Raw genomic sequence first — 24993 nt, forward strand, 5'->3', positions numbered from 1 at the left:
TTAGTTTGTGGTAATTTGATACTTGTTTTTTTTTTCTCCCTTTTGTGGTAATACTACATGGATACAACGCTAAAGCACTATACAAAGTGAAATGAAAGGGTCTAAAGGTGACACCTGCATTATTACATAATCTTGAGGCCTCTTCTTGTTGAGAAGCTCAGAATCCAATTTTCAGGCCTTTATTATTTCAGTTCATCTTGTATTTACACGGCACATGTACCCAGAGAAGTTTGTGGTTAATGAAGTTAGCACAGACTTATTGCTAATGCTATCAAATACGCACAGCAAGAGGGAGAAACTGGTGGCTGGTCTCTGGCCTTTAGGAGGGTTAAAGGAACACTTGGTAAGTTTTGGGAAATATGTTTATTTACTTTCTGCTGGAGTCAAAAGACTGATACCACTCTGTTGAATGATAAGGCTACAGCCAGCATCTAGTTTGTTCATGTTAGCATAAAGGCGGGAAACAGCTAGCTTAGCATAGTTTGATTTTGAATTGAAAATTTGCTAAGAAACACCCCTAAAGATCACTAATTTACGTCACATCTTGTTTGATTTCATCTGTGAGAATTATAATTAGCCAGTTTTCCCAGAACTAGTGTGAAACATAATCCCCCAATAAAACTAGAAAGTGTCTTAAAATGTTTTTAGTTTTTTTTTTACATTTCTCACTGTTTTCGCACATATTGAACGAACAAGATATATTGTTTAAATTAGTGAGCTTTAGAAGTGCTTGATGTTGTTTACACTCGGACAGAGCCAGGCTACTTGTTTCAACGTTTCCGGTAATTGTGCTAAGCTAAGCTAACCGGCTGCGGCCTGGAATTGAAAGGAAAGCTGTCAGAGTGGTATCCATCGTCTCGTCTAATTCTGCCAGAAAGCTAACAAGTGAAATTCCCAAAACATCAAACTCAAGTGTTTGCAGTGCTGAGGGCCACAAAAACAAAACAAACAAAAAACACATTTGTGTGCCTGAGACGAAGATGAAGTAGCATCAAAAAAAGACAAACTCAGGGGAAAGTGACCTGCAAGAACATCTGAAAGCTGCAGCCTCTGAACTCTTGTGCAAAATCTGGTCCTTGTTTTTTAGGTCAGCATATACAGACATCAAGATCAGATGCAATCACCTACAAAGACATTTTACACGGTGCCTGTGAATACGTTTAAAACAGGAATCCTGCAGCGGTTTCAACTGCGGCTTTTAAATGACGTTCATAGGAGGCTCGTGAAATCAGTCAGGGAGAGGTGAAGTTTATATGACTGTATAAACAAACACCTGCGCTCATTTAGAGTGGCTCTACCATGATTTAAAAAAAAAAAAGAAGGCTGCAACATGACTAGACTGGTGGCCTGAATCTGATCCAGTAGCAAATTCCAAATTGCCCTGGCACAAAATGTACAGTCTGGGGGAAAGGGAAGGGATGCCAGAGAACTCCACAAACACTGGAAGTCATGCAGGAGCCTGCTGCTTACATTTTTACTTGTTTTTGGATTAAGATCATCGTAGTCCCCAGAAAAAAATCACTACGCATTTTAATTATAAGTTAGAGATTACAAAGCGTATAGCGAGAGGGCACTCATCATGAACTGCAATAAAGCTAACGATCACACAAACAAGCAACACGCGTGACAAACGTGACACCTTGTATTGCACAGATTTTATTATAGACTATTGTACCATTAATCATTCAGCCTTTGACATTGTACAGTATATTCTCTATGTAGTGTATGAGATTTGAGGAATAGTGTACGTGTAATGGCAGTTGAATAAAATCAAATACATTCGTAGTGCTGGTAGAAAAATCTGTTAAGTGGCAAATTAACTTGTTGTAATTTTCATTTAAAATCCCCGTAACCTTAACATACATTCAAAATGAATCGCACTCTAAATCCATCTCTAAATGCGACTCCAAACAAATCTCAAGAGTAAACAAAGATGACGCCTCATGCTTTCACACAATAATGCCCCTCTGAAATGCATCACGCTCATCACAATATCGATGGTAGCATTGTTAGGAATGCATGAGCCGGTAATAAAGGGAAACATTTAAACATTACATCCGTCAGATCGGCTCATATTGTAGTAGCGTTACCCAACCTGGAATGTAATGGTACAGCATGCACCATCACTTCATGCCTGCATCGTCTATTATAGTATTCCTAGAGAGCCATTGGTCCAACATTTCTGTTAGAAACAGACGACAAAACCCAAACCTTGCCCTCCACTTTCTCAGTGAGAACTCCATTAACATGCTCACCAGTGAGGTTCATTATTAAACACCTTCATGTGATAGATGTTACGTGTTCTTCAGTGCGCTGATGAAGCATCTTTTGTCACTTTGTGGATGACAAATTGTGGCCTGTGTGGACTTAACCAGGGTGCTTTTTTTACATTAATTGAAACCTGAGCAAAACACCTAAATGGAGCCTTCAGCGAGATAATTAGCTGCTGTATACTGCATATGTAGAGTAATCGCAGCCTTCTATAAACATTAAACCATTTTGAATTTTTCTATAACTTGACATACCAAGTAAGTTTGGGCATTGCCACATTGGATGGCCTCTCCACTGTCTCTGGCATTGGAAAAGTTAACAATGAAACACGAGGTTACACCGATTTAAAAAAACAATATAAGACCTATAATGTGGAAAATCAAAAGGATTCAGGAAGCACCCCCCTCCCCCCCTCAACAGCAAGAGAAACCTCCCTGAAAGGTTGCACCAGGATTGAAAGGAGGGGGAGTTTGTTCCAAAACACCTCTACAGATGCTTCATATCACCCCTTAGCATGAGTTACAAATAAGGTTCTGTATATATAGTCTTTACATTATTAATTACTTTCTATACATGAAACATCCAGGGGCAAATGGAAGTCCCTCAGACTGATATATTCTCTTCTGAAAAGTCCCACGGAGAGTTCCAAGTAAAACATCAGAGGGGTTCTGTAAAAATATGAAAAAGCTACAGGGCTGTCTGAGAGTGTAGCTCGTCTTCATGCTGGATCATTAACCGCAGTCATGCTAGAGTGACATCACTGTCACAGGAGCTGCACTGTAGCAGGCGGTAGCTGAATAATGAATGTCCTCAATGGACAGATGCCAAAGTCAACAAAAGAAAAGACACCATGAATCACCAGTGGGTGCGTTAACTGCACGATTAAATAAGAGTCTGCATGTCGATGTGAGCCGGCGAGCACCGAAGCCGGTCTGAGCGAAGAGGGCGAGGGGTCGTCCCGTGGTCACCGCATTCCAAGACCGTTGTTTGGGGCGCGCCATTGTCTGGTGTGCTTTTGTTATTGGCACTCAAATGTGTGATGGGAGACGCAACAAAAAAAAAAAAAACAGGATGGAACAGCGAGTCCTGTGGGTCAATTCACAAAAAAAGCGACAGGTCTTTGTTGTCAAGGAAACTTAGTATCCTTGAGACCCACTGGAGAGACTTTCGCTATCAGAGCAATAGGTCGACTGGGAATATAAAGACACACACTAACAATCACACTGAATTTAACTTCAACACATCATTTCAACCACAATCCACCTCATACACTTGATTAGTAGAGGAAGTGAACAACAAATTGTCTCACAGATTTGGTACGATCCGGTGTGAATCATTTGTTTTCCACTATTAAAGAAAAAACATTATTAGAATACAAATCAGATTTTAAACTAGCTAGGACGGTTCTGATTGATCATATAGTGTCATAGTACACCTCCCTCCACTCACAGAGTGAATTAACATGATGGCCTCTCAATATACCCGATATCCACACACACATACACATACACTGAAAATACAGTTCCAAAAGAATGTGCTATGTGCATACTGTCATCACACTCCAAGCGCTGGGCAGAGTAAGTCCAGCTCCTTTTGTGCCTCTTCATCCTGAGGAGAACAAAAAACATTATTCAAAATGAAATAAAACTAGAAAGGTGACCTCAGTAGAGTGCAAAATCTCCACCAGGTGTGTCTGCAACGACCACCGCCGCAATTGAACAAATACAACCCGCTACTGACCCTTCGCTAAGCCCCGCCCCCTGCTGCCACTCTGTCAAGCTGTCAGAGCTACAATGGACTGCATAAATATGATGTCATTCTTGGAGAAACCAAAAAGTGATTTCAGAGAGAAGCAGACAGCGTTTGAAGGATATATCCAAGATGTTAAACGGATACAGCAGTAAAAACAGGTTATAAAGATCACCTGCTGATGGAGTGAGAAGAAAATGAAATTAAGGAACAACGCTGTTCCTGGAAAGCAGTGTTTGTCTTTATTCACCGTTACAATCATTAAAGCAGCATGTGTATACATTCAGTATACCTTAACTAGCTAGCGTAGCATAGATGCGCCGACGCTAGTTAATAATAACAATAGCTGGCTACGCTATGATTGGCCGGTCTGCGCTGGAAGGGCGTGGCCTAGCTAAGGGTCAATTGACTAGACTTCAAGTGGATCAAACAAACGTGTTTTTCACTCGCACAACGAATAATCTCTCATTTTATTCTATGATACAGCAAACAGGAAATAAAAAGGTGTTTTGAGAAAGCATGCATCAACGCAACTACAAGAGGTCCTTGACTGAGCATGCAGCCACAAACGAGCCCCCAAAATATGATGCAGTTTGGTGCAGCAGTATGGGAGATTAGCCGTGGACAGACACAGAGATGTGCACACACACACACACACACACACACACACACACACACACACACACACACACACACACACACACACACACACACACACACACACAGACACACACACAGACATGACCGATCTCATTATCTACTGGCGGAGATAATAATAAAGTTGTATTCAACCGTTGCAGATGGAATAAGCATGTGAGATGGCTATAAATCCAGTACTGCAATAGTAACAGTGATGAGGTCTACCTCTTTGGTCACAGTGTTCATTGAAGAAGCAGCTTCACACATCTTCCTCGCCTTGTCCCTCTGACCCAGGTCTTTGTAGCACTGCCAGAGAAAAGAAACACAAACTGTCAATGCATTGTTGAGTCTCAGCAGGATCCCCACAGAACAGTGCACAGACTAGTCCCAAAACAAACAACGGCGATGGAAGTTCAACCCAGAGTTTCTGGTACTGACCTTAGCTAGAAACACATAGTTGTTTTTGGAATATCCTGGCTGGATCTCCTCAACCTGAATTAAGAAAAAAAGGTTAAAAGACACTTAATCTCTTCATAATGCACACGCAGGCATGGTCACCTGTCCTCACTGTATCATTACAAAGGCCCCTCGACTCATTCACCTGGCTCTCTCTCCCCTGCAGCTCCTGCAACCCAAACAGCTCTCCTACAGTTAGTCAAGTACTGATAACCACAGGTTAGAGGCTGGGGACCCGTGAAACCTTGCAGGATGTGTTTGTTAAAGCTCAACAGCCTCACTGGAGGCTGTGCTCCGGGTCACGGGCGGCATGTTGTAACAGGGACCACTTAAACTCAAATTGATGGGTGAGATACGCAAGACATGAGGAAGAGGCACCAACAGGGATATTGGCCAAGAGCATTTCTCTACTGCTATATAAACAATTGAAATGTGGGAACACGGATTAAGCCTTTCTAAAGACGAACTGTTCACTCGTTGAAAACCGGGTACAGGAGAGACCTGGCTGTTTATGAAAACATCGGAATTGAGCAACTACGTCCGACAATTATTGTAACTGTCGGAAACCAAAAGTCACGGCCAGTGTTTTTTCAGGAGTGTGGAGGTGAGAAAAGGGGCAAGTTTAAAACTCTCAAGTACCTGCATTAAAGACACCGTGATTACCTTTCACTGTGTGCCGTTTGTACTCGTTGCGTCTCACCCTCTCTATGACGGCGGGCTTTCCACACCACGTTTTTAATGTGAGGTGAAACGGCTATAAACACTTTTCACAATGTGAATGACACCTTGCAAAAAAAAAAGAAAAAAAAAAGACGTTCAGAGGAGAATGATTTCAGAATAAATTTCCTAATGTACCTTTTGAAAATTCTTCAGTGCATCTTCGACTGTTGCACTCGGAGGCTCTCCAAATAACGTTGCGGCGACTCTCCTCTCAATCCACGACAACTGAGCCACCTGCAAAACAGTCACAACGCCTCAAAGTCAAAAGGCAACTCTGCACATTAGCTTCACGGTAACTTAACGGCACGCTAAAAAGCAGTGCATCACTGCCCTCTCTGGTTCCAATGCTGGGTGTGGCTGGGTGTGGCTGGATGTAACTGGGTGTGGCCGGGTGTAACTGGGTGTGGCTGGGTGTGGCTGGGTGTGGCTGGATGTGACTGGGTGTGGCTGGATGTAACTGGGTGTGGCTGGGTGTGACTGGGTGTGGCTTTTTGTAACTGGGTGTGGCTGGGTGTGGTAAGTAGTGTGCGTTTGTAACGACACCCGACGGGGAAGTCACAGTGATCCTGCAGAACACTCGTACATCACTGAAGCAAGGCGGCGAGCGAAACCATTGGAGGTCAGGAAAAACAAGATATTCAGGGGATGTTAAATGACTCTCTAAGACATCACTAATGAGCTGTTGTCAATATGTGTGGCCATCAACTTAAAACACTTTTTTTTTTTCTTGTACTGATGTAATTACTAAAAACTTCCAAAAAAGTCAACATTCATTCAGGTTTCCAAAATAAAGTATATAAACTACTTTTCAATTAAATTCATAATTCTACAATCAAATTTTGTTGACATCTATGTTCAACTTTTCAAAACTTAAAGAGAGTTCTCATCAGATCTTCTTTGGGCATATCACTGCTATCTATTGTGGAGATTTTTCCTTTTTGCCCATCAAACATAGTCACATCTGCGAGCCACCAACAGTGGGAGGACGTGCTTCAACAGTTAATGGAAAGGTAATGGATTTTGTGGGTATTCGTTTCCATAAATCTCCAAGCCGGTTTGATTACATATAATTTTTCTTAACTATTCCAGGCCAGAAGCACTACTTTCCTATTGACACTCTTCACAGAAGATGATAATGGCCAGGAGAAGCCTTGGTCAAACATGTAATGTTCCCGCCGCTCACCATTCATCAGAGCGACGTCTAATTGCAGGTGTAGCGTTGCTGTGGCGTCGTCACGGGACCCTTCAAACGGAGCCGCTGGCTGACTACAAACAGTGGGTCATTGTTGAACATGAACGCACCACAGACAGCCAGGAAAACTCAATCCACAAAAATATCAGGTGTTACCGCTCCGCTTATATTCGCACAGTCCCTCACTCGTCGTCTGGTGCCAACAGTGTAGGTTATATAATTTAAGTCAGAGCAATCGCTGCAACACCTCCCTGTGTTGCGACACCTTCCTTCCTTTTCAGGCAGTTGGTTTGAGCACTGGCACAGAGTTACGTGATAAATAGTTTGTCAAACAGCAGGAGCACTCAACAGCAGAACGTACGTAAACATCATCAAGGATCATTTTTAAAATGACCCGCAGTGATTGACGGATGAGACGCGACCATCATAGAAACTACCCGCGCCGAAAAAAACACGAGCTGAACAGAAAACAGGATGAAAACGTCGCCCTGGTACAATCTGATTTAAAGCTAACAATGGCTGGCGTTAGGCTCCCCGTCGCGCTTTCTGCGAATATTGCAGGGGGAAAAAAACAAACCTCGGGGAAACCTAAACAGTGGGAATGAATGAGGGGAAACCGTGGGAAGGTTAGCAAAAAGGAGGGGGCACGCAGACATGTCAGCCTCCATAAATTCACAGTTTGTGTATGTGCAGAGAGATGGGAGAGATATATGTGTTGCGCAGCGTGTCGGGAGGGTCACATACAGCGTAGCACCAGCGGCCCAGCAGGTAGTAGGACATGGGGTCCTGCGGCTTCAGCTCGATGGCTTTATCCAGATGATCCTGGGAGGGGAAGGCACACAGACACAGAGACAGGGGTGAAGATCTGCACTGTTGATTCATGACACGGCTGCTATTTCTACCGCCTTCTGTTCTGACCTGATCTGTCCTGCTTCACCAACCCACAAGTATTTCACAAACACCTCTCACACACGCGATCTCGCACAGCGACCACGCACCCCTGGCTGTCACACACCCTCCCTCCCTCTTTCTTTTTCCATTCTCCCTCTCTCTGATTCTCTTTTTTTGCTGGTGTTGTCGTATCTTCCCTCTCCGGCGCTCCACGGCTCTCTATTTCACCTGTCAAGAGTTTACAGGTACAGTGTTTTGGGGGAAGCCGCTGACAGAAGATAAAATGCTACGTGCTGTTGTTCCACACTCGGTCATGTCTTATGCAACCGAATGGCTGTGGGAGGGGCTTACTGGCTTAAGTGATATGAGGGGCCATTCCCCTCTCCTCGGAGTACATTGGGAGAAGCAATGTTCAACACGGAAATGAGAAATGTACGCACAGAACAGTGCAAGAGTTTCACTAAGTAGTCACAACACGCTTCAGATTGTGCACAGGACCAGACACAACATACGACTGGAGGACAGACTTACCTTAAAGATGTATCCGTTCTTTATCTTGTTCTGCACGGTGTCGTATTCTGCCATAATTCCACACATGATGGCGTACCTGTGGAGGGACAACAAGTATGTTGATCAGCTGTGTATCGGGTGTCTACAAACAAGCTCATTGTTTCCAGAGAAAAAAAATGAAGTTTGAACAGGTTTTTACAGATTTTATGTCCCCAGATCCCAAATTGTTTCCTGCTGCAAGATGGCAATGACCATAATTGGCAGTAAAGTAAATCCTTCTTTTTAAGAGCACAACTGACAAAAAAAAAAGAAAAAAAAAAAGAAAAAAAAAAAGTAGAAAATGCAATTACAAACAGCGGTTCTAAAATCTCAACCAAAGTGCTCGTTGGATGTGACAATTTTTTTGTACTCTTCCTTAATGGACAATCCGCGAGTATACCCACTTCAAACAGTGATTGTCCAGGTGTGTGAAGTAGGCGGGGCATGGACACAGTTGCTCTGAACAATAGGACAGTAGCTCTTTTCTACTTTTGAGTAAAGACGGTCTTAAAGTGTGTGTCTTTACCTGCACACGTTTTACAGTGTGGCCATCTTTTTGACCATCCGCTAGCCATAAGCCAGTTGGGTGTCTTACACAAGAACACCTCAACACAATCACCTAATCCACTGACCATTAACATCCATTAACAACATCACCTCTGTGCTCACTTTGCCTCATTGTTATAACACAAAATGAACTGCAACCAGCAGCAGGGTGACGAGGCGCTTGTTATCCATTCTGCGCTGAGAGCTGCATGTTTGCCTTTTTTTTCTGAGCGCGGAGGGTTTAAAAATGTTGAACTTTGGCTAAAACGCTGCACTCGTCACTTTTGACCCAGCCACACAATCATAGTGGAGAAGGGGCGGGACAAATAGCCTACCACAACGACGTGATCACATTTGTTTTGTTACGAGTATGTTGTGGTCCTATTTGTGTATGCTAAACTATCGCTTGTCTCGTTTTTACTGTGGACCTAATAGTGGACTTATTTCTGGACCTCTGGACCAAATTTCCTCGTATGTGCTGAAAGTTGATCTGAATCTGAACAAAACGATGGCAGACATATCAACGTTAATAACTCAAATACTCCCAGCTTTTTCTTTGGAGAGAGTCTGGTGTTTTCAGCTGGGGAAAAATGCTTTGGTGGACACATTAGGTCAGAGAACTTTATTACTCTTAGTCGATACTGTGTCTGTTCGTTAATGGAAAACCTGAGATCCGACTGGAGGAATATAACATGAATTCAAAGAATTACAATGATCGTAACCGGCACAGTTTTTGGTTGCCCAGTCTGGACCGACTACAGTACAGAAGTCACGTCGTGAAGTTTTTGCATTTAGTGAGGAGGGCTTTTCAGTCACGCCACCTTTTCTCTGGGTCACTAACAATGAGGAACCAGAAGGACTGGAAAAAAACCCCCACCAACATTCAACCCTCTTTAGCGAGACTCCTCATTAGGGCAACATCAGCAGAGATAAGCCGCTTCACCTTACTCCTTTACACACTAATTAATACGCTGACTTGGACCAGTGGGCAGGTGGAGGGCAAACAAAGAGCGATCTCAGCTTCGGGATCTGTAAGTCAGCGTGACGCTGTGGGTTTGGAGAGGAGAGGAGGGAGCTGATCAAAGTCTTTTTCACCGCGAGGCTGCTTTAATCCTGCTGGTACTCTGTCAAACACCACCGAGCGACATGAATACCTTTTCATATGAAGGATCGGCGTGTACAAAGGTCATCCGACAGTGTTGGCTGACATGGCGGTGCTGATGGTAGTTGGAATCTGCAACTGTGCGTGCGTGCACAGAGGTGTCTGACATCTGTGAATGGACTTTTTCTTTTTTTTTTTAACAGGGCATGATTTGGCGGCGGGCTCCTGTTCTCCGTTGTAGCTCTCATTCTTTCTGTCTCGGTCTCTGGACTGTGATCAGTCAGAAAAAGTTGAAAATGAAAAAAGAAAAGAAAATTGTTCTGCAGGATTAGTTGGTAATTACTAAATTAAGATAACGTTGGTACAATGATTTTTCTCATTCGCGAGTAAGAAAAACTGGGGATTGGACTTCAGTTGACAAAGTTCCAACCACTGACTGACAAATGTACAAAAACAAAAAAGAACATAACTCAGGTAGTTGTAATTGGGGGGTAAACATCATGCAAACATGAATCTTTGTGCTAACCATCATCACTCTTATTTGAAGTGGGTGGTGTGGAAAATGAACAGTGATAAGACAAGTACTAACCACATCACGTCTGAGTGCCCAGAATATTATTTGCAAAAGAAAACACAAGCAGATGAATTACGGGCAACTATAACCAAAAAAAGGTCGGTTTATTTTCTTACGGCAGCGCAGGGTGCGGCCAGACTTGCCACCGGTTGGCGCTGCATGAGTGGAGAGCTCCGCAACATCACAGGAGCACAGATGCTATCTGTCTGCAGTTGTGCTGCCGAGCCTTCCAATGAAAACAGACTGCTGGATGCGAAGGCTTTGAGCAAATCCATCAACCGGTGACTCAATATCTGCCGCGAGGAAGCGGAGCCAGGGCGGCAGCTGGTTTGCGCCTGGCCTCCGCCTTTTAATACGATTTTTCAGCTGCTGTCATAAAAGCAGAGAGAGTGGTTCCACGAGCCACGGCTTTTAAAAAGTGAGAAAACTAAAGCAACAGCGGCTCAAAATTTGTTCGGGAGAAGTGTGAACAATTGGAGCTGGAGTATTGGATTAACGTTTATCAAAAATACACTCAACAGGTAGGGGACCATTTGCTTGATTAAAACACGTTTTAGCCACGCTAGCTGCTAATAACTATTGGATGGATTGGCATTCCATTAGCGCCGTCATCCGGACAAACTTTCACTTTGACCAATACTTTGGTTTGTGGCCAAATACTCGCTATGTTTACAGCTTTTAGTGTTTGTTTAACGGTGACTAGCAAAGGTTAGCGTGCTAACGTGCTAACCTAAGATGCTGAACATGGTAAACTTAACCTGCCACACATAAGCCTTATATGAACTCATTGTCATGTTAATACTTGTAGTAATCCAGTAAATACAGATAAAACAATTAGTCGAATAAATGATTGATGATTCGTCAATCAACAGAAAATTAATTTCAGAATTTTGGGCTGTTGACTGAACAAAACATGCAATGTGCACACGTCACTTAGGAATGTAGGACATTTTTTGGACACTGATGATTAAGCTGCAAATGAAAAAGCTAATGAAAAAGAATCATTACTGACAGCCTTATGCAATATGCTGCGTTAATTATACGTAGATGAATACAAATCCCAACACATCCTTCCTGATTAGTGAAAAAAGAAGCATTCCTTGCTTCTCTTACTGTAACAACACCCACAATGTTCTGTGAATCCAACTAGCCGATAATACAAGTCAATAATGCACTATGGCGCTACGCTGATCTGATTAAATGCAATAAATCTTGCATGGTGCTAGCGATGAGATGAGGAGAGCGACCAGCGCAGCATACCAGAGGGGAACGGTAATCAGAACTGAGATCCAGCATCGCCCAGGTGAGGGCTGTGGGAGAGATTATTATTACATCCAGGCTACCACAAGACATATTTCTGCTTCCCTTTGATTGGCTAGCTCTAACAGTATTCAGCATGTAGCAATTCTGGCAGGCATTTAATGTTGGCTCATCTCTGCACTTGAACTTCATACTGTAGAGTTGGACTGGGGGGGGTTGCCTTCGTGATTGTTGTCAAAGTTACTCCTCGGCCCACGCTTGTCTTCTATGTGAATAATATCCACTAATGCACCATGCAGGAGGTCGATTTTGGTCTTATGCAACACCTATTGTCATTGTGAGAAACAGCACCAGGCCTTCAGGGCGAGAGGCGGAGAGAAGTGAGCGTATGAGAAGAAGTGTGGAGGTGCAGAGAGGCGTGCCTAGCCTCAGGGACCAACCTGCTGTTGTTTATACTTTCCTGTCTTCACCGAGGTGAAATACTATATCTCTACCCGTCCAGAAAAGGGAAATATCAAGAGAAGGAGGAAAGGTGGGCGGCAGCAAAACATGACAAGGGGGGGCGGGGGGGAGAGAGATGAAAGGAGGACAGAACACTTAATTGCGCAAGGTTAGTCCACGTTTGTACCGCGGCTCAGTGAAATCCCCGACTCTACCGGGCGAAAACAAAAGGGCCTAAGTGTCAGCTGTTCATGCGGAAACAGCAGATTGATTTCAGCCTTCAAATCCAAACATAGAGACCTCATTCAAGACGGAGAGGCCGTCGTACAGGACCAGGAGCAGGAACTCAAGGAATTCAAGGACAGCCTGTGCCTGACGATGCACCGGGCCCACGACAGGATGGGCCGATAGAGTTTTTCTTTGCATGTGAGGCGGGATTTATAGATTTGTCAAGTGTTCTCACGGCGATGAACCGGAGCACAGCGAGGTCTAAAAGTTTACAGGTTTCCACAGGGTTTCCACGGCTACCGGGAGCGCAACGCTGCCACGGTGACACTAACGGTGTCCGCGGCAAACAGAGGCACGTGTTTGAAATTAAAGTTGTCTTTGTGGAGGTCAAAGTGACCCCTGTCCTCCCCCGCCAACAGCCCCCCCCCCTCCCCCGGACTGGCACTGCCACAGGCTCCCTGCTTAATCCGCGGGCCTTTGTACCCTCAGAGAGGCCCTATAGTCAGGGATTTACATGGGCTGAATTCACACGCTGGGATCATTGGAAACGCACCTATAAACAAAGCCGGCGATACAAGAATGCAATCACATCGTCAGCCCGCCGAGATTATACAAATAGGCTTCACACTCACTGTCACGAAAGCACCCCATGTAACCCCACGCAAGCACAGCGTACGCTCCCCCCCGGACGAAAACACATCTTGTGCTGTATCCCAAATGTGGTCCGCGCATTCAGCTCTCTTTGTGGTTTGTTAGGAAGCTCTACGGCCGACACGACGGCTTACAGTTTACTAGATTTTGCCTGAGCATGAAATATGAAATGAAAAACGAGGAGGTGTGGAGAGCCGTGGAGATGCCGATAGTGTGGCGCTCGTTGACTGCCTCAATACACGTCCAACTTCAAAAGAGTCCTCGTCCTCCTCTCCTGGGAAAGAGGCGCAGAGGTTTGGTGCATGACAGATTGGGAAAGTATGCGTAATCTCTGGTGAAGTGATGGCCGTCATACGGACATCACGCTCATTCATCGCTTCAGCTCTTCAAACGGCCGGTGCACAGGCTCAGCGAGGACGCTGTGTGTTTTAAACTGCATGAGGTTCGCAAATGTGCCGTGCTCGTCACATCAACATTTTTTCATAGGTAAAAGCTTTGGGTTATTTAGTGTAATCCCTGGTTCTATGATAACAGTCGGAGATCTTTCACCATGGCCATCGATAAATAAAAAAAAAAAACTCACAGAATGAGCTTCGCAGTTTTTATTTTTGTAGTTCCATATATAACATTTTGTGGATGTGGACAGGGCACTGGATTTTTGGATAATAAACTTCTGATAATATATCAGTTGATATTGTTTTCACATTGCAACAGAACAAGAAACACTCAATAAGGATCCCTTAAATGTGGTTATTTGTTAGTTATATGCATTATACCAGATATATATATATATATATATATATATATATATATATATATATATATATATATATATATATATATAATATAAAAATAATAAGCTGATATCTGCAAATAATGAGACAGTTATTTATCGGTTGGGCTCTAGTAGCCATTATGCACAATAGGCAGTCACTCCAGGAGTGTTTCAAATACTGTAAACTCCTGAACAACAACATCAGCCTCCATTCAGGGTTCCCACTCTTTTGTAGAGCTGATTTCCCAGAACATTGACAGTGACAATCTATGTGGTGTAACAGACAGGGATGATGCCATACACTAATACGTTCCTCTTTGTGGAAGCCTGATCTACAAGACGTGCAGTCTGTGGCTATAACTTCTCTATGAAATCATCTCTTGAATTGAAGTTGATTCAGGTTACACTTTAGCCCCTTTACTAGTAATATCAGCCTAAGAGGAGCTTTTAACAATGCTAATTACACCCACTGTGAGCTGCTGCTACAAAGTAAAATATTGAATTGTATGGTCTATTTGAACTTAATGGAACAGTGTGTGACATTTAAGGGATTTGATTGGCAGAAAATGAATATATAATTGAATTTAAGTGAGGATTATTACCGCCACTCGATGCCACTAAATCTCACACACTGCTCCTTTAACACTGCGTTTGAGGAGACGGTGCTAGCAAAGTAAGAAGGTACAGTATTTAGCCGGGGTTTGACTCATACAGTTGGGCTCCCGCGCCCTAGTTTGACCCCAATCATGACTATCCAACTCTCTCAACAATGCCCACACATTTGGAACCGTTGCTCCCAGCCACAGTTGAATCACAAACCTTAAACCTTTGCGAGAAAAACAAGCTAGCAAGCGCATCGACTGCGATTGACCCAAACATGCTAATCAAGTGAACATTATCCAACCGTTTAAAACGAGTTGGGAAGAAGTCAATGTTATGCAATGGCATCCGACCTGCGTGTGCTACCATGTGACCTGAGTTCGCAGCGTTTCCACAACATAACAGAGAGCAGCCGACTCAAAATTCTCTCGTCCATAAACTACCGTTTGAACGTTAACATTATCCTGAACATAACACACAGGGTGTACCAGCACATTTACTCATCTCTGTGACTTGCCCTGCAAGCTACAAATACAACAGGTTTGTTGAGACTGTCCTCCTCACCCTGCCTGCTAAGCTGTCACTCAAAGATCTCTGAGTGACTATGCATTAAGTCAATTTCTGGATACGGTATCGCCAAGAAAATAACAAAAGGCCAATTTACACTAATCAAAAACAGATTATTTAAAAACTCATTCGGTGGGAATTGTTATTTTAGAATTGGTTCTAAATTCGCACAAAGTCATAGATCATCAACAGTAATTAGGCACTAATTGTAGATGTGTAAAACTGGTTTAACTCCACAGAGTTTGTGTGTCGTCAAAGTTGAAGTTTCAGAATAAAGGTTTTGGTAAGCGTCCAATTAGATGCTTTCGGCAAGATTTTAGCCAGACTTGTAATGGCACACGGAGAAACCTAAGAATGAGTCTTTGTTTTGGTAATCGTAATGCCATAATCAACACTAACACTTAAGTTGTAAACAACTTTGAACAGGGTGAAATGAACATATTACAACAATAATCGTGTTAGTGACAGTGCATCCAACAACGCTGCCCTTCTCTGTGACTTACAGTACACAGCATGCTGTTCTGCCACTTCATCACTATGTACATTCATCTCAGCATTATCCTAATAAAATGTATTTTGCTGCACCTATTATTTGCTCATACTATATATTTCATCAGTGTGTTGCCTGCATATTTCAGCTGTGCCTGCATTTCTTTCTGTGTGCGTGTATTTCCACAGATTTAAAGAAGGCTGTTACAAAGATAAACCTTCAAAATCATTTGTAGATTCTTCACATCCCAAAAAAACACATTTGCAACACTTTAATAAAAATGTAATTGGGGTAGATGGCAATGGACAGGTTTCAAAAAGCCGTCCATTCACGTGTGCTTTGTCAAGAAGACTATGTAAGTAGTTTCGGTGGCAGCGCATCTAAACATCACCTGCCAAATTGTGACAAGCTGGACGGCATTCAGGAAAACAGGTGACAAGTTTTCTCACGGCATCGGCGCACTAAGTAAACAGTTACCTCAGACGTAAACTTCCTTGCAACACTGCCTGGCACCGTCCCCAGTCCCTGCCTCCTCCCCTTCCCGGAGCGCGGCTTTACCTACTTTGCCCTGTCCGTTCAATTTAGACCGCGTTTCTGCTCGGTTTAAGAACCTTACAAATTCCATTAGTGGATATAGGATTAAGCATTAAGCTTTTTCAAAGCTGTTGCTCTTAATTAACTAAACAAACTCAGCCTGCTATTCCCCTTGACGTCTCGAGTGCTGCGGTATGTGCATGAGCTAATGCTAATTATTCCCTAACGAACAGAGCAAACAGCGCTGCTGGCTCGAGCGGGCGGTCTGCAGAAAGCAACCACATGATCTCCATTACACGGGGAATGTAATTAATGGTAACAAATAGACACACACTGGGGAAGCTATTACTGTTATATAAACAATCAAACACACTGTTTGCTGTATGGACACGAGTAAAGCAAAGCCAAGTAAAAGGTCTTCGTATGGGTTCGCTGCGGCTGCATTCGACGTATACTTTTATATACTTTTGCAGTTGTTTTGAAGCCTCTGCAGTTGCAAACTGATCTCGGAGCTGCATCTGGTGCAATCTTCATCTCTCTACTCCAGCCGTGGACTCCGTGTCTAATCAGCAGTCATGTTTTGACATGAGCGGCGTTTCAGATGAGGAATGCACCACTGGGGCCTGCACAGATACAGACGGGATTCATGCCACCAGGCCCACTCTTCACAACTAATTAAAAAGCAGGGGGATTTTTCCCCGCTGCGTCACAGGGCAACCGGGGAGGTACACAAGGGTGGAAGAGGTTCTCCCGACTTTGTCTGAGAATCACCTACGGCGGCGAAAATCCCCTCGACTTAATATCCACTCAAAGAGAGAGAATTAGCCATTTTTAAAATGTCCGCTAGCATCAGCCAGATGCAGCAAATATGTCTTTTAAGTTATTTTTTTCATTTCTGTGGAACAAGTCAGATAATAAACCACAGAAACAAGAAGACAGAACATGAAATGCAGTCAAATGTGATGAGCTTGACACAAAAACAAAATGTCTGGGTGCCAAACGATCAACAGCAACTCCCCAGGCATTAAATCGTTCCAGTGTAACCGGCAGTCTATGTGAGCGAAGTAAAACCTAGGCCGTGTTTACGTTCGTCAAAATAATTACGGATGAAGTGGTGATCTGCAGGGAGGAGATGTTTGGGGGGAAAACTGCTTTTATCTCACATTGACGCATCACTGCAAAGCGTGCAACTATTTCATTCCTTCATTTGACTACATATGCACTTTTCTTTGCCTACTCCAGTCCGTGTTGGTCCAAAAGTTAAACTGACACAATTCACACCACTTCACTCCGTCTCTTACCCCCCCATGTGTTTTCTGCGACGTTCGTCTGGATTCATTCAAGTCAAATTTGCTAAAATTGCTCAAAGAAATGCCTGAGTGAACATCCACTCAGATACTGAGGAACGGCAGCTCGAGGCCCGACACGTCACTCAAAAGCACAGCGCCTCTCGTCTGGGGAAAGTACCTGTGTCTACGCTTCCATTCTGTCTCATGGCCTTTTACTGAAACAGTTTAACTGGATTAGAACGCAACCATGGGCGATGTGGAAAGGAAGGAAACGAGGCAAACCTACCACTGATGGCTTTCAGCACACGTAGGGTTCAGGCTCACCGCCTCCTCGCCAACCTTCTTCCCTAAGAGCAAAGGAAAGACAGACAACAGATAATGATGCTCCACTGGAACACAAACGCAACACACTCGATTCACCAAGGACGTTCTCACACAACAAAACGAGAGAGCGTGGATTAGTAGAGACGAACAACAGGGTATTCATAGATAACGAAACATCACAGGGCACTGCGATGAAGAATACAAACACCAGCGACATGAAATGCAATCCAAGGAGAGCGCTAAGTGGTAAATCCGTCCTCACTCAGTGGAAAGCGTCTCATTCCAGCTGCACTAATAATATCAGAATGAATGTCAAATATGATGCCCTGTTGCTTTAAATAGCCCCGTCAAGAAACAATGTCAAATGCATCGACACGTTATCTTTTCGTCCAGCACCTGGCCAGCTCTGATTAGAGACACATTGATGAGGAAGGATTACAGAGAAACAGGTCAGTCCAGTCTGACGTTCAGTAGAACCACGAAACAGCCTCTGTTTGAGATAATAGAAGAAAAAGCATTATGGATTAAACCCTGCTTTAAAAGAGCCTGTGGGAGATCAGTGAGACAAATGTTTTGTCCTCAGGAAGATGTCTTTAAGACTGTAAGGTGTCCTCTTTGTCGAGTGCATAGCCTGTTTACAGTGTGTGGGATACACACTTTGTAAAGCAATTTCATGCTGACTGTTTAGGGTGGATTGGATGTCACATTGTTTGCGATGGCTCTAAAAAACACTTCCATAGGTGCAGGACTTTACGATAACAATTTATAACCATGTAAGATGAATGTTTGGTAAATCGTAATGGTAAAATCGGAATAAAGAATAAACTAGTACTTCAATACATTGAAAAAGAATAGGAGACGGAAGTGGTTGCCACCGGGGTAAAGATGGCATCATGAAATGTCAATTTTGCAAAGTTGGTTTTGAGAGAATGTATGAAGTATCAAGTCCTTGTTGATGTGTGTGTGTGTATGTGTGTGCATGTGTAAGTATGGATGCATGCGTTGTATAAGTGTATGGCTGTTGTGTACGTAGGTGCAGGTGTACGTCTGTATCAGGCGGCAACCTCCGGTTCTGACGAGTGAAGCCGATGCAGAAAATGTCATAACACTTTTTGACAGGTCGCTGCCGCCACCAGGTAAAAAAGGCAAGATGGCGACGGCCAAATCGACGAACTTGAGGCTTCAAAACTGCAGTCCACAAACCAATGGGTGATGACTACGTCCACTCCTTATAAACAGCCTATAGTCTCTATCTGTGTGCTGTATTCACCCCAGTTTATGTAATGTTATGTATGTTGTAATATTTTATATGTTCTTTTCTGTCAACATGAACTGATATTGTGATTTTGGTCCTAAACTTCTGACACTTTCAGATTTTTGATGCGGCCTGCTGAAGCTCTGCAGTAATTCTGCCGTCAGTGGAACATTGTTTTTGATCGACAAACAACGATTTCACTACGTGTCTCCATTCATCTGGAACAGCCCAAAATCACAGTGTAAAGAAGCCTTTGAACTCCCAAGCTTCAATGGATGCACAGTGCTCTTTCCACCACAACAGCCAGAGATTTCACTAAATTAAAATGGACATAAATTGGATAAATAACCAAGATGTGGCTTTTGTTCACCAATCAAGGATTTGACCCTTAACTTGACTACAAATATGACATTTGGGGTTTGGTCAGAATAGCAGCTGCGGTCGTGATGCTATAGCATCTCACATCCAGAGTGGGGTGCGTGGCAAATGAGGTGCATCACAACAAAGGTTTAGTAGATTACCAGTTTCCGCATGGGTCTTCTTCTCCTCCAGAGTGCAGCTGACGTCGTGAACATCACAGTAAGCCCGGATTAGCCGCCAAAGAAACGTTGAGTTCTGTCCGAACTACAGAAGTGTATATGGAAGTGTTAGGACACGCTGTTCCGCATTGGCTGAGCTACAGGATCACATGGGTCAATCAAATCTACGCAGGAGTCAACATACCTCCTCTCTCTGCTCCAGAAGGAGGGCGAGAATTTCCCTTTTGTCCGATTCGGTGGCCTGACGCATGCCGTCGATCCTCTCGAGGAGGACACATAGCCTGTCTGCGGGTTGTTCTTCCTCCCCCTGCTCCGCGTCGCTTAGCTCTTCTTCCTCGGAGTCCGTCAGCGCAGTCATATACCTGAAAGCACAAACAATCACAGGACAATTGTTCCTGCAAGATCAGCAAGACGTGCCTCAGGAAGCGTCAATAAAAAGGCCAAACGTTAGACGATGGCCTGTGTCCCGGTAGCTCAGTCTAAAGCCATGTTCAACTTGTGAGGTGGAATGAAAACACCTCGGCTGAAGAGCTTTTTCATATCAATCAAAAAATCTTAACGAGCATCTTTTACAAGCCGCTTTCTGCCAGGTGCTGATTTAGAAAAGGATCAATCTTCGCTGCCTGTATACACACACAAACGGCGGGCGGGTTTGTTTACATAAGTGGGTCACCTAATTGTTTATAAGTTCTAGCTGTTAAGAAACTCTTGACGTCTTAACGTGGATACCTAAAGGCTTTTTCACAAAAAAAACCCAACTAAAAACACACAGGGAGACTTGTTTGTCGGGGTGAGGCACGCAACACTTAGCGTTGGATGTTTTATGGTGCCCTCTCAACTCCTGTAAGCGTGTACAAACACCCTGAGCCAACACTTAAGACGCAGCAGTATAAAGAGCGATATTATAAGGTACAGGGAAAAAATGAAAGACATAGACAAGGATGAAAATATGAAAAGCCTCTATTAAGTGTTGGCAGCGGCCGCATGTGCGTCATTGGTGGTTAAGGGAAGTATTTTGGGCTGCGAGCCATGGTTCTGGAGGGATGTGTCAGAGCGGGCCACAGACAGAACCAACAGGTGCCCCGAGGCCGCTTCCTGGCTCCGCCCCCAAAACGCACACCTTCAAACCCGAGTGCCGCGATTTCAGTAGTAACATGAGGGCATTTGAGCTGACGAGACTTTTTTTTCTTCTCAGTCGAGAAAGGAGCTGTCAAGAATAACGTCCGACAAAGTCAACAACACGGATGAGGCCGCAACGGTACGCTGAGACCGAAGAATCCCGTCCTGTTTTACAGTGATAATATGTCAGGGTTGTGTTGTTTGAATAGAAATAAATCGGTTTTAAAGCCTGTATGTTAAATAGTCTTATATAAACAATGGAGCAAATGACTTGTTCCCCCTGCCCCCATGAGGCCAAAACATTAGTTAATGCCATAGACTGTATGTAAGAAGTTGGCGGAGTCATCGTGCCGTTTTGAGTATATCTTGGAATACACGCGGCGCCATCTTGGCTTTTTTTGCAACCGATGAATGGACGTTACCGTATTTGGAATGCGGAGGAGAGACGTAGAGACATAATTTAATAAATGAACATCACGCTGTATTGAAGAAGACGGAAGGAGTCGCCGCCTGCTGGCCAGTAGAGAGAACGCACTTTTTAAGACGCTTCCACATTGGCTTCAATCGGCAGAAACCGGTATTCTCCCTTTTATAAAAACAGATGCAACTAGAATCCACGTCTGTGCAAAATGTCATCACTTCCTCACTAGACATTTGTGTAAAACTGTCATATTTAGCATACGACTTCTTTAGTTATGGCCAAATTGTAAAACGATCCAACTTCACATCCAGAAACTAGACTTTACAGTGTCTTCACTTTAATCTCTATTTGTGTTTATACCGTCATTTTGAAATAGTGTGCCAAAGCTGTTCTACAATCCCCATCTCTGCACTAACCCCTGAGTAAACCCTAAAAACCTGCAGGCAAGGCTCAAACCACTTATTGGCCAACACACCCAAGCTTTAAAAAAAAAAAAGAAAAAAAAAAATCTGAATGTGTGTGCTTTCGTGTTTACTCTGACTGTTGCGGTCTTCCTTCTTCGTCTGCCTGCACCGTACCACAGAGCACTGCGTTGCAACAGACAGGCCTGGTGTTTATCTGCAGCAAGATAAGTCACATTATTGGACTTGTGTCATTCATTCATTCCCTAATTCATTCATCCTTTTGTCCTTGTATTCATTCAGCAGTTCGGTTTGCCAGCCTCCCTGCAGTTATTTACTCAGTGGAGCTGGAGAGACAGGCAGTGCAGTACTGAGTGTTCAGCGCATTCCTGTCACGCCATTCCACGGCTCATGAATCACTTGAGTTGAAAGAAAAAGAAGCTAAGGATCTATTTGCATTACTGTGTGTGTGCTGATGTAGTGTCTATATGCTTGTGCAGGAAACATTATTGCCCCTGCAATGTTACTAATAGTCTAAATATTGTCAGTAGCGTTTCAACACCGACTAAGTAAGTCACCTTCTGTGACTCACACGTGAAAGGAAATATCGTTTTATACCTGGTTAAGGGCAGAAATAAACTACTGACAATGTGCAAAAGACAATATGATATATTGACGATTTGGTTTTGTATTCAGCCACCCGTGCTGTGTAACACACTTGGTAAAGTGAAAGCCTGAAAAGCTTCAGCCCTCGTTTTCAACAGGCAGTGTGCTCATTCGAGGAGCTCGGCCACTCAAAGGGGCACTGACGGGATCTCTCACCGGAGCTTAGCAAAGGCGGTCTCCGCGGTTACACAGTTCAAAACAAACCTGAGTTACCATCCCAACGTCGCCGGGCCTCGGAGCACGCAGCCCAGCTTATTGAGGCAGTGTAGCACTGCAGGACCAATGAAAGCCTGCTCTGCAACATGGGCTGACTGACTGGAGAGAGCCGCCACCCCCCCTGCACAAAAAGACTGGGCACAGACTTTTCAGTTAATCCTAAATTATCACTGACGTAGCTGAGAGCATTTCTAACTATGTCCTCCTCTGTTGTGGTAAGTGGGAAAAAAAAAAAAAAAAAAGTCCTAAATTTGTCACAGACACATGATGACAAGGCAGTAATTCATCTTGCGTGTTCATGCCATGACATTGATTGTATTCTAATGGGTGACCTTAAATAGCACTTCTGTTTGGATGTTGCAACACATGGTTCCTAAAATAGCACGAGGAAGAAACAAATGTTTTTGTACACAACCGCACACAAATGACAACTGGCTTGTCACTTCGCCAAAAGGCAAACAGGCAAGATATAGATCTGAACTGGAGGCGGGATGACACCTAGTCTTGAATGAACCTCAGGAAATAAGAAACAAAAAAAGAAAATTAAAGAAAAAGAGACTTGGTTGATGAGGGTGACCTAAAGAAAAGTCCTCTAATAATGGCAATAATATGTATTATAATAATAGATAATAATAATAATAATGAAGTTGAGGGCAGGAAAACCAAAACAACTAGAAAGGTCCACGCACTGCAGTATCTGCAACCACCACTGCTGTAATGTTTGATTAAATGAATACAAACCACAAATGTTTTCCATGTATCTCTTGCTCATCTCAGGCAACAGATACACTCTCATTCAAATCAGTGCCGCTGCCTCATGCGGCTTCTACCGGCTGGTTAAGGGGAGTGCAGAGTCAGCAGTCAATGACGCTACGGAACAGTCAATAAAATCTGTTTATTTCAAAAAAGTGTGAATCACCACAACCACGAGAGGTACAAAATAAAATAATAAATAAATAATAAATTAGGCTGATGGGTCCAGTAGTATGAGAGATTAGCCGTGGACAGACAGATGCGCACACACACACACACACACACACACACACGACCGGAAACACAATCTCCACCCAGGCTCACAGCTGGAGATAATGAGCTAACAGATGCTAACAGACGCTAAAACCCTCTGAAAGGAACTGAGTCGGGACGATAATTCTCTGTGGGTCCATCACCGAGGTCGAGACATTTCACAAACAAGTCGATCCTTTGCCAACACAAAAGAATATTTGGTTATTCAGGGAGCCAGCGTTGGCCATTAAAGTGGCGGTATCTTCGTCACACTTTCGATCTATAGTTGTACACAAATCACACACACTGTGTGGGTGGTCAGAGTGAGACTCGACAGAGACAGGTCAGAGACAGGCCAGCGGGACCGCTGACACGTCAGAGAGCTTAACGTGTGCACGGCATATACATTGTGTGCAATTCAAAATAAGTGTTTGTTTGGCTAAAAGCCTTTTATTGAAGCATGAACCCGAGGATATAGACGTGAATGTCTCGGATGCGGACAGCTGCGGAGCGGCACGTACCATCGCGTTCACAGGGAAGTTCGACTAAAGCTTTTAATCACAAAGCAGACAATGAGCTCCCTTTTCTCTTTCTAAACATTTCTGCGCGAGTTGATCAGGCTTGCCCGTCTCTAAACAAAACTCCTGCTCAGATCTGCTTAAATCAACAACCGTCCAATGTCATAAATGCAATTCTTTTTTTTTTTTTTGGAAAAGGAAAAAAAAAAAAAAAAGTGGTAATGTCCTTGAGCTACAGCGACATGATGTGAATAACCTCGGTGGGAACTGTTCAAGACATTACAAGTTCCTACAAGACGCTTTTCGACGAGGCCTCTGACAGCTTGGCACACCGACGGGGTGATGGATGGGTCTCCTCTCTGAGGAAGCCGCCGTGACACACGAGGAGCCAACGGAATAAACAGCTGGAACTTTTCAACCCCTTCGTTCGGCGTGTTTCCCCGTTTCGCTCTATAATTTGGACATTATGTCACACTAATTGTTCCGAGCATTACGCAGACAGAGGCTGGAGCTACGCCGCCTTAGCGGACGATTTGGTAACGCTGGTCACCCTTTAAACACATCTCTGCAAACTGATTTATAAAGAAATATATATATTTCAACACAAATGTCAGAAAACCATTAAGCTTATAGAAGCAATCATCTCCAGGAGAGCACAAACACCAGCCTTCACCTATTCATGACTTGGATTTGCTGAAGGCCCTGTTCATACTTGCACTAATGCCCCCTGTAGGAAATCTGCTGCCCCACGAAAGGCATCATTTACAGTTGAGAAAGTTTAGTAAACTGTGCCGTTTAAGACACGTTTCACTCCAGTTATTATTAGAGATAATCGTATTTAGAATTATTCGAACTGACTGGCATACAGCTCAAGTTTTTGAGGCGGCAAAATGTTCGACCGAGATGTTTGCAGACTCAACATTTTGCACCAAGTGATAAATGCGCTAATCTTGCTAATCTGAAATGGATTCTTAAGGCTTTGGATTTCAACAAACATGCAATAAC

General features: G+C 43.7%; 1 protein-coding gene across 3 annotated transcripts in view; it reads right to left on the bottom strand.

Moving 5' to 3' along the window:
* Positions 1-1636: 1636 nt before the first annotated feature.
* Positions 1637-24993, bottom strand: part of LOC137884581 (regulator of microtubule dynamics protein 2) — a 30904-nt gene continuing 7547 nt past the window's right edge. For all 3 annotated transcript variants that reach the window (XM_068726445.1, XM_068726436.1, XM_068726427.1), the window contains exons 3-11: positions 19827-20004; positions 19625-19727; positions 17811-17871; positions 8450-8525; positions 7772-7849; positions 5971-6069; positions 5098-5151; positions 4885-4965; positions 1637-3879 (exon numbers count right to left, since the gene is read on the bottom strand). In XM_068726445.1, the coding sequence (XP_068582546.1) occupies positions 3826-3879; positions 4885-4965; positions 5098-5151; positions 5971-6069; positions 7772-7849; positions 8450-8525; positions 17811-17871; positions 19625-19727; positions 19827-20004 (784 nt within the window). In that variant the 3' untranslated portion in view covers positions 1637-3825. The remainder of the gene's footprint in view (positions 3880-4884; positions 4966-5097; positions 5152-5970; positions 6070-7771; positions 7850-8449; positions 8526-17810; positions 17872-19624; positions 19728-19826; positions 20005-24993) is intronic.

This window comes from Cebidichthys violaceus, unplaced genomic scaffold (genome assembly GCF_023349555.1).
Source record: "Cebidichthys violaceus isolate CVI_PGR_0920_01 unplaced genomic scaffold, fCebVio1.0.p SCAF_10, whole genome shotgun sequence".
NCBI lineage: Eukaryota > Metazoa > Chordata > Actinopteri > Perciformes > Stichaeidae > Cebidichthys > Cebidichthys violaceus.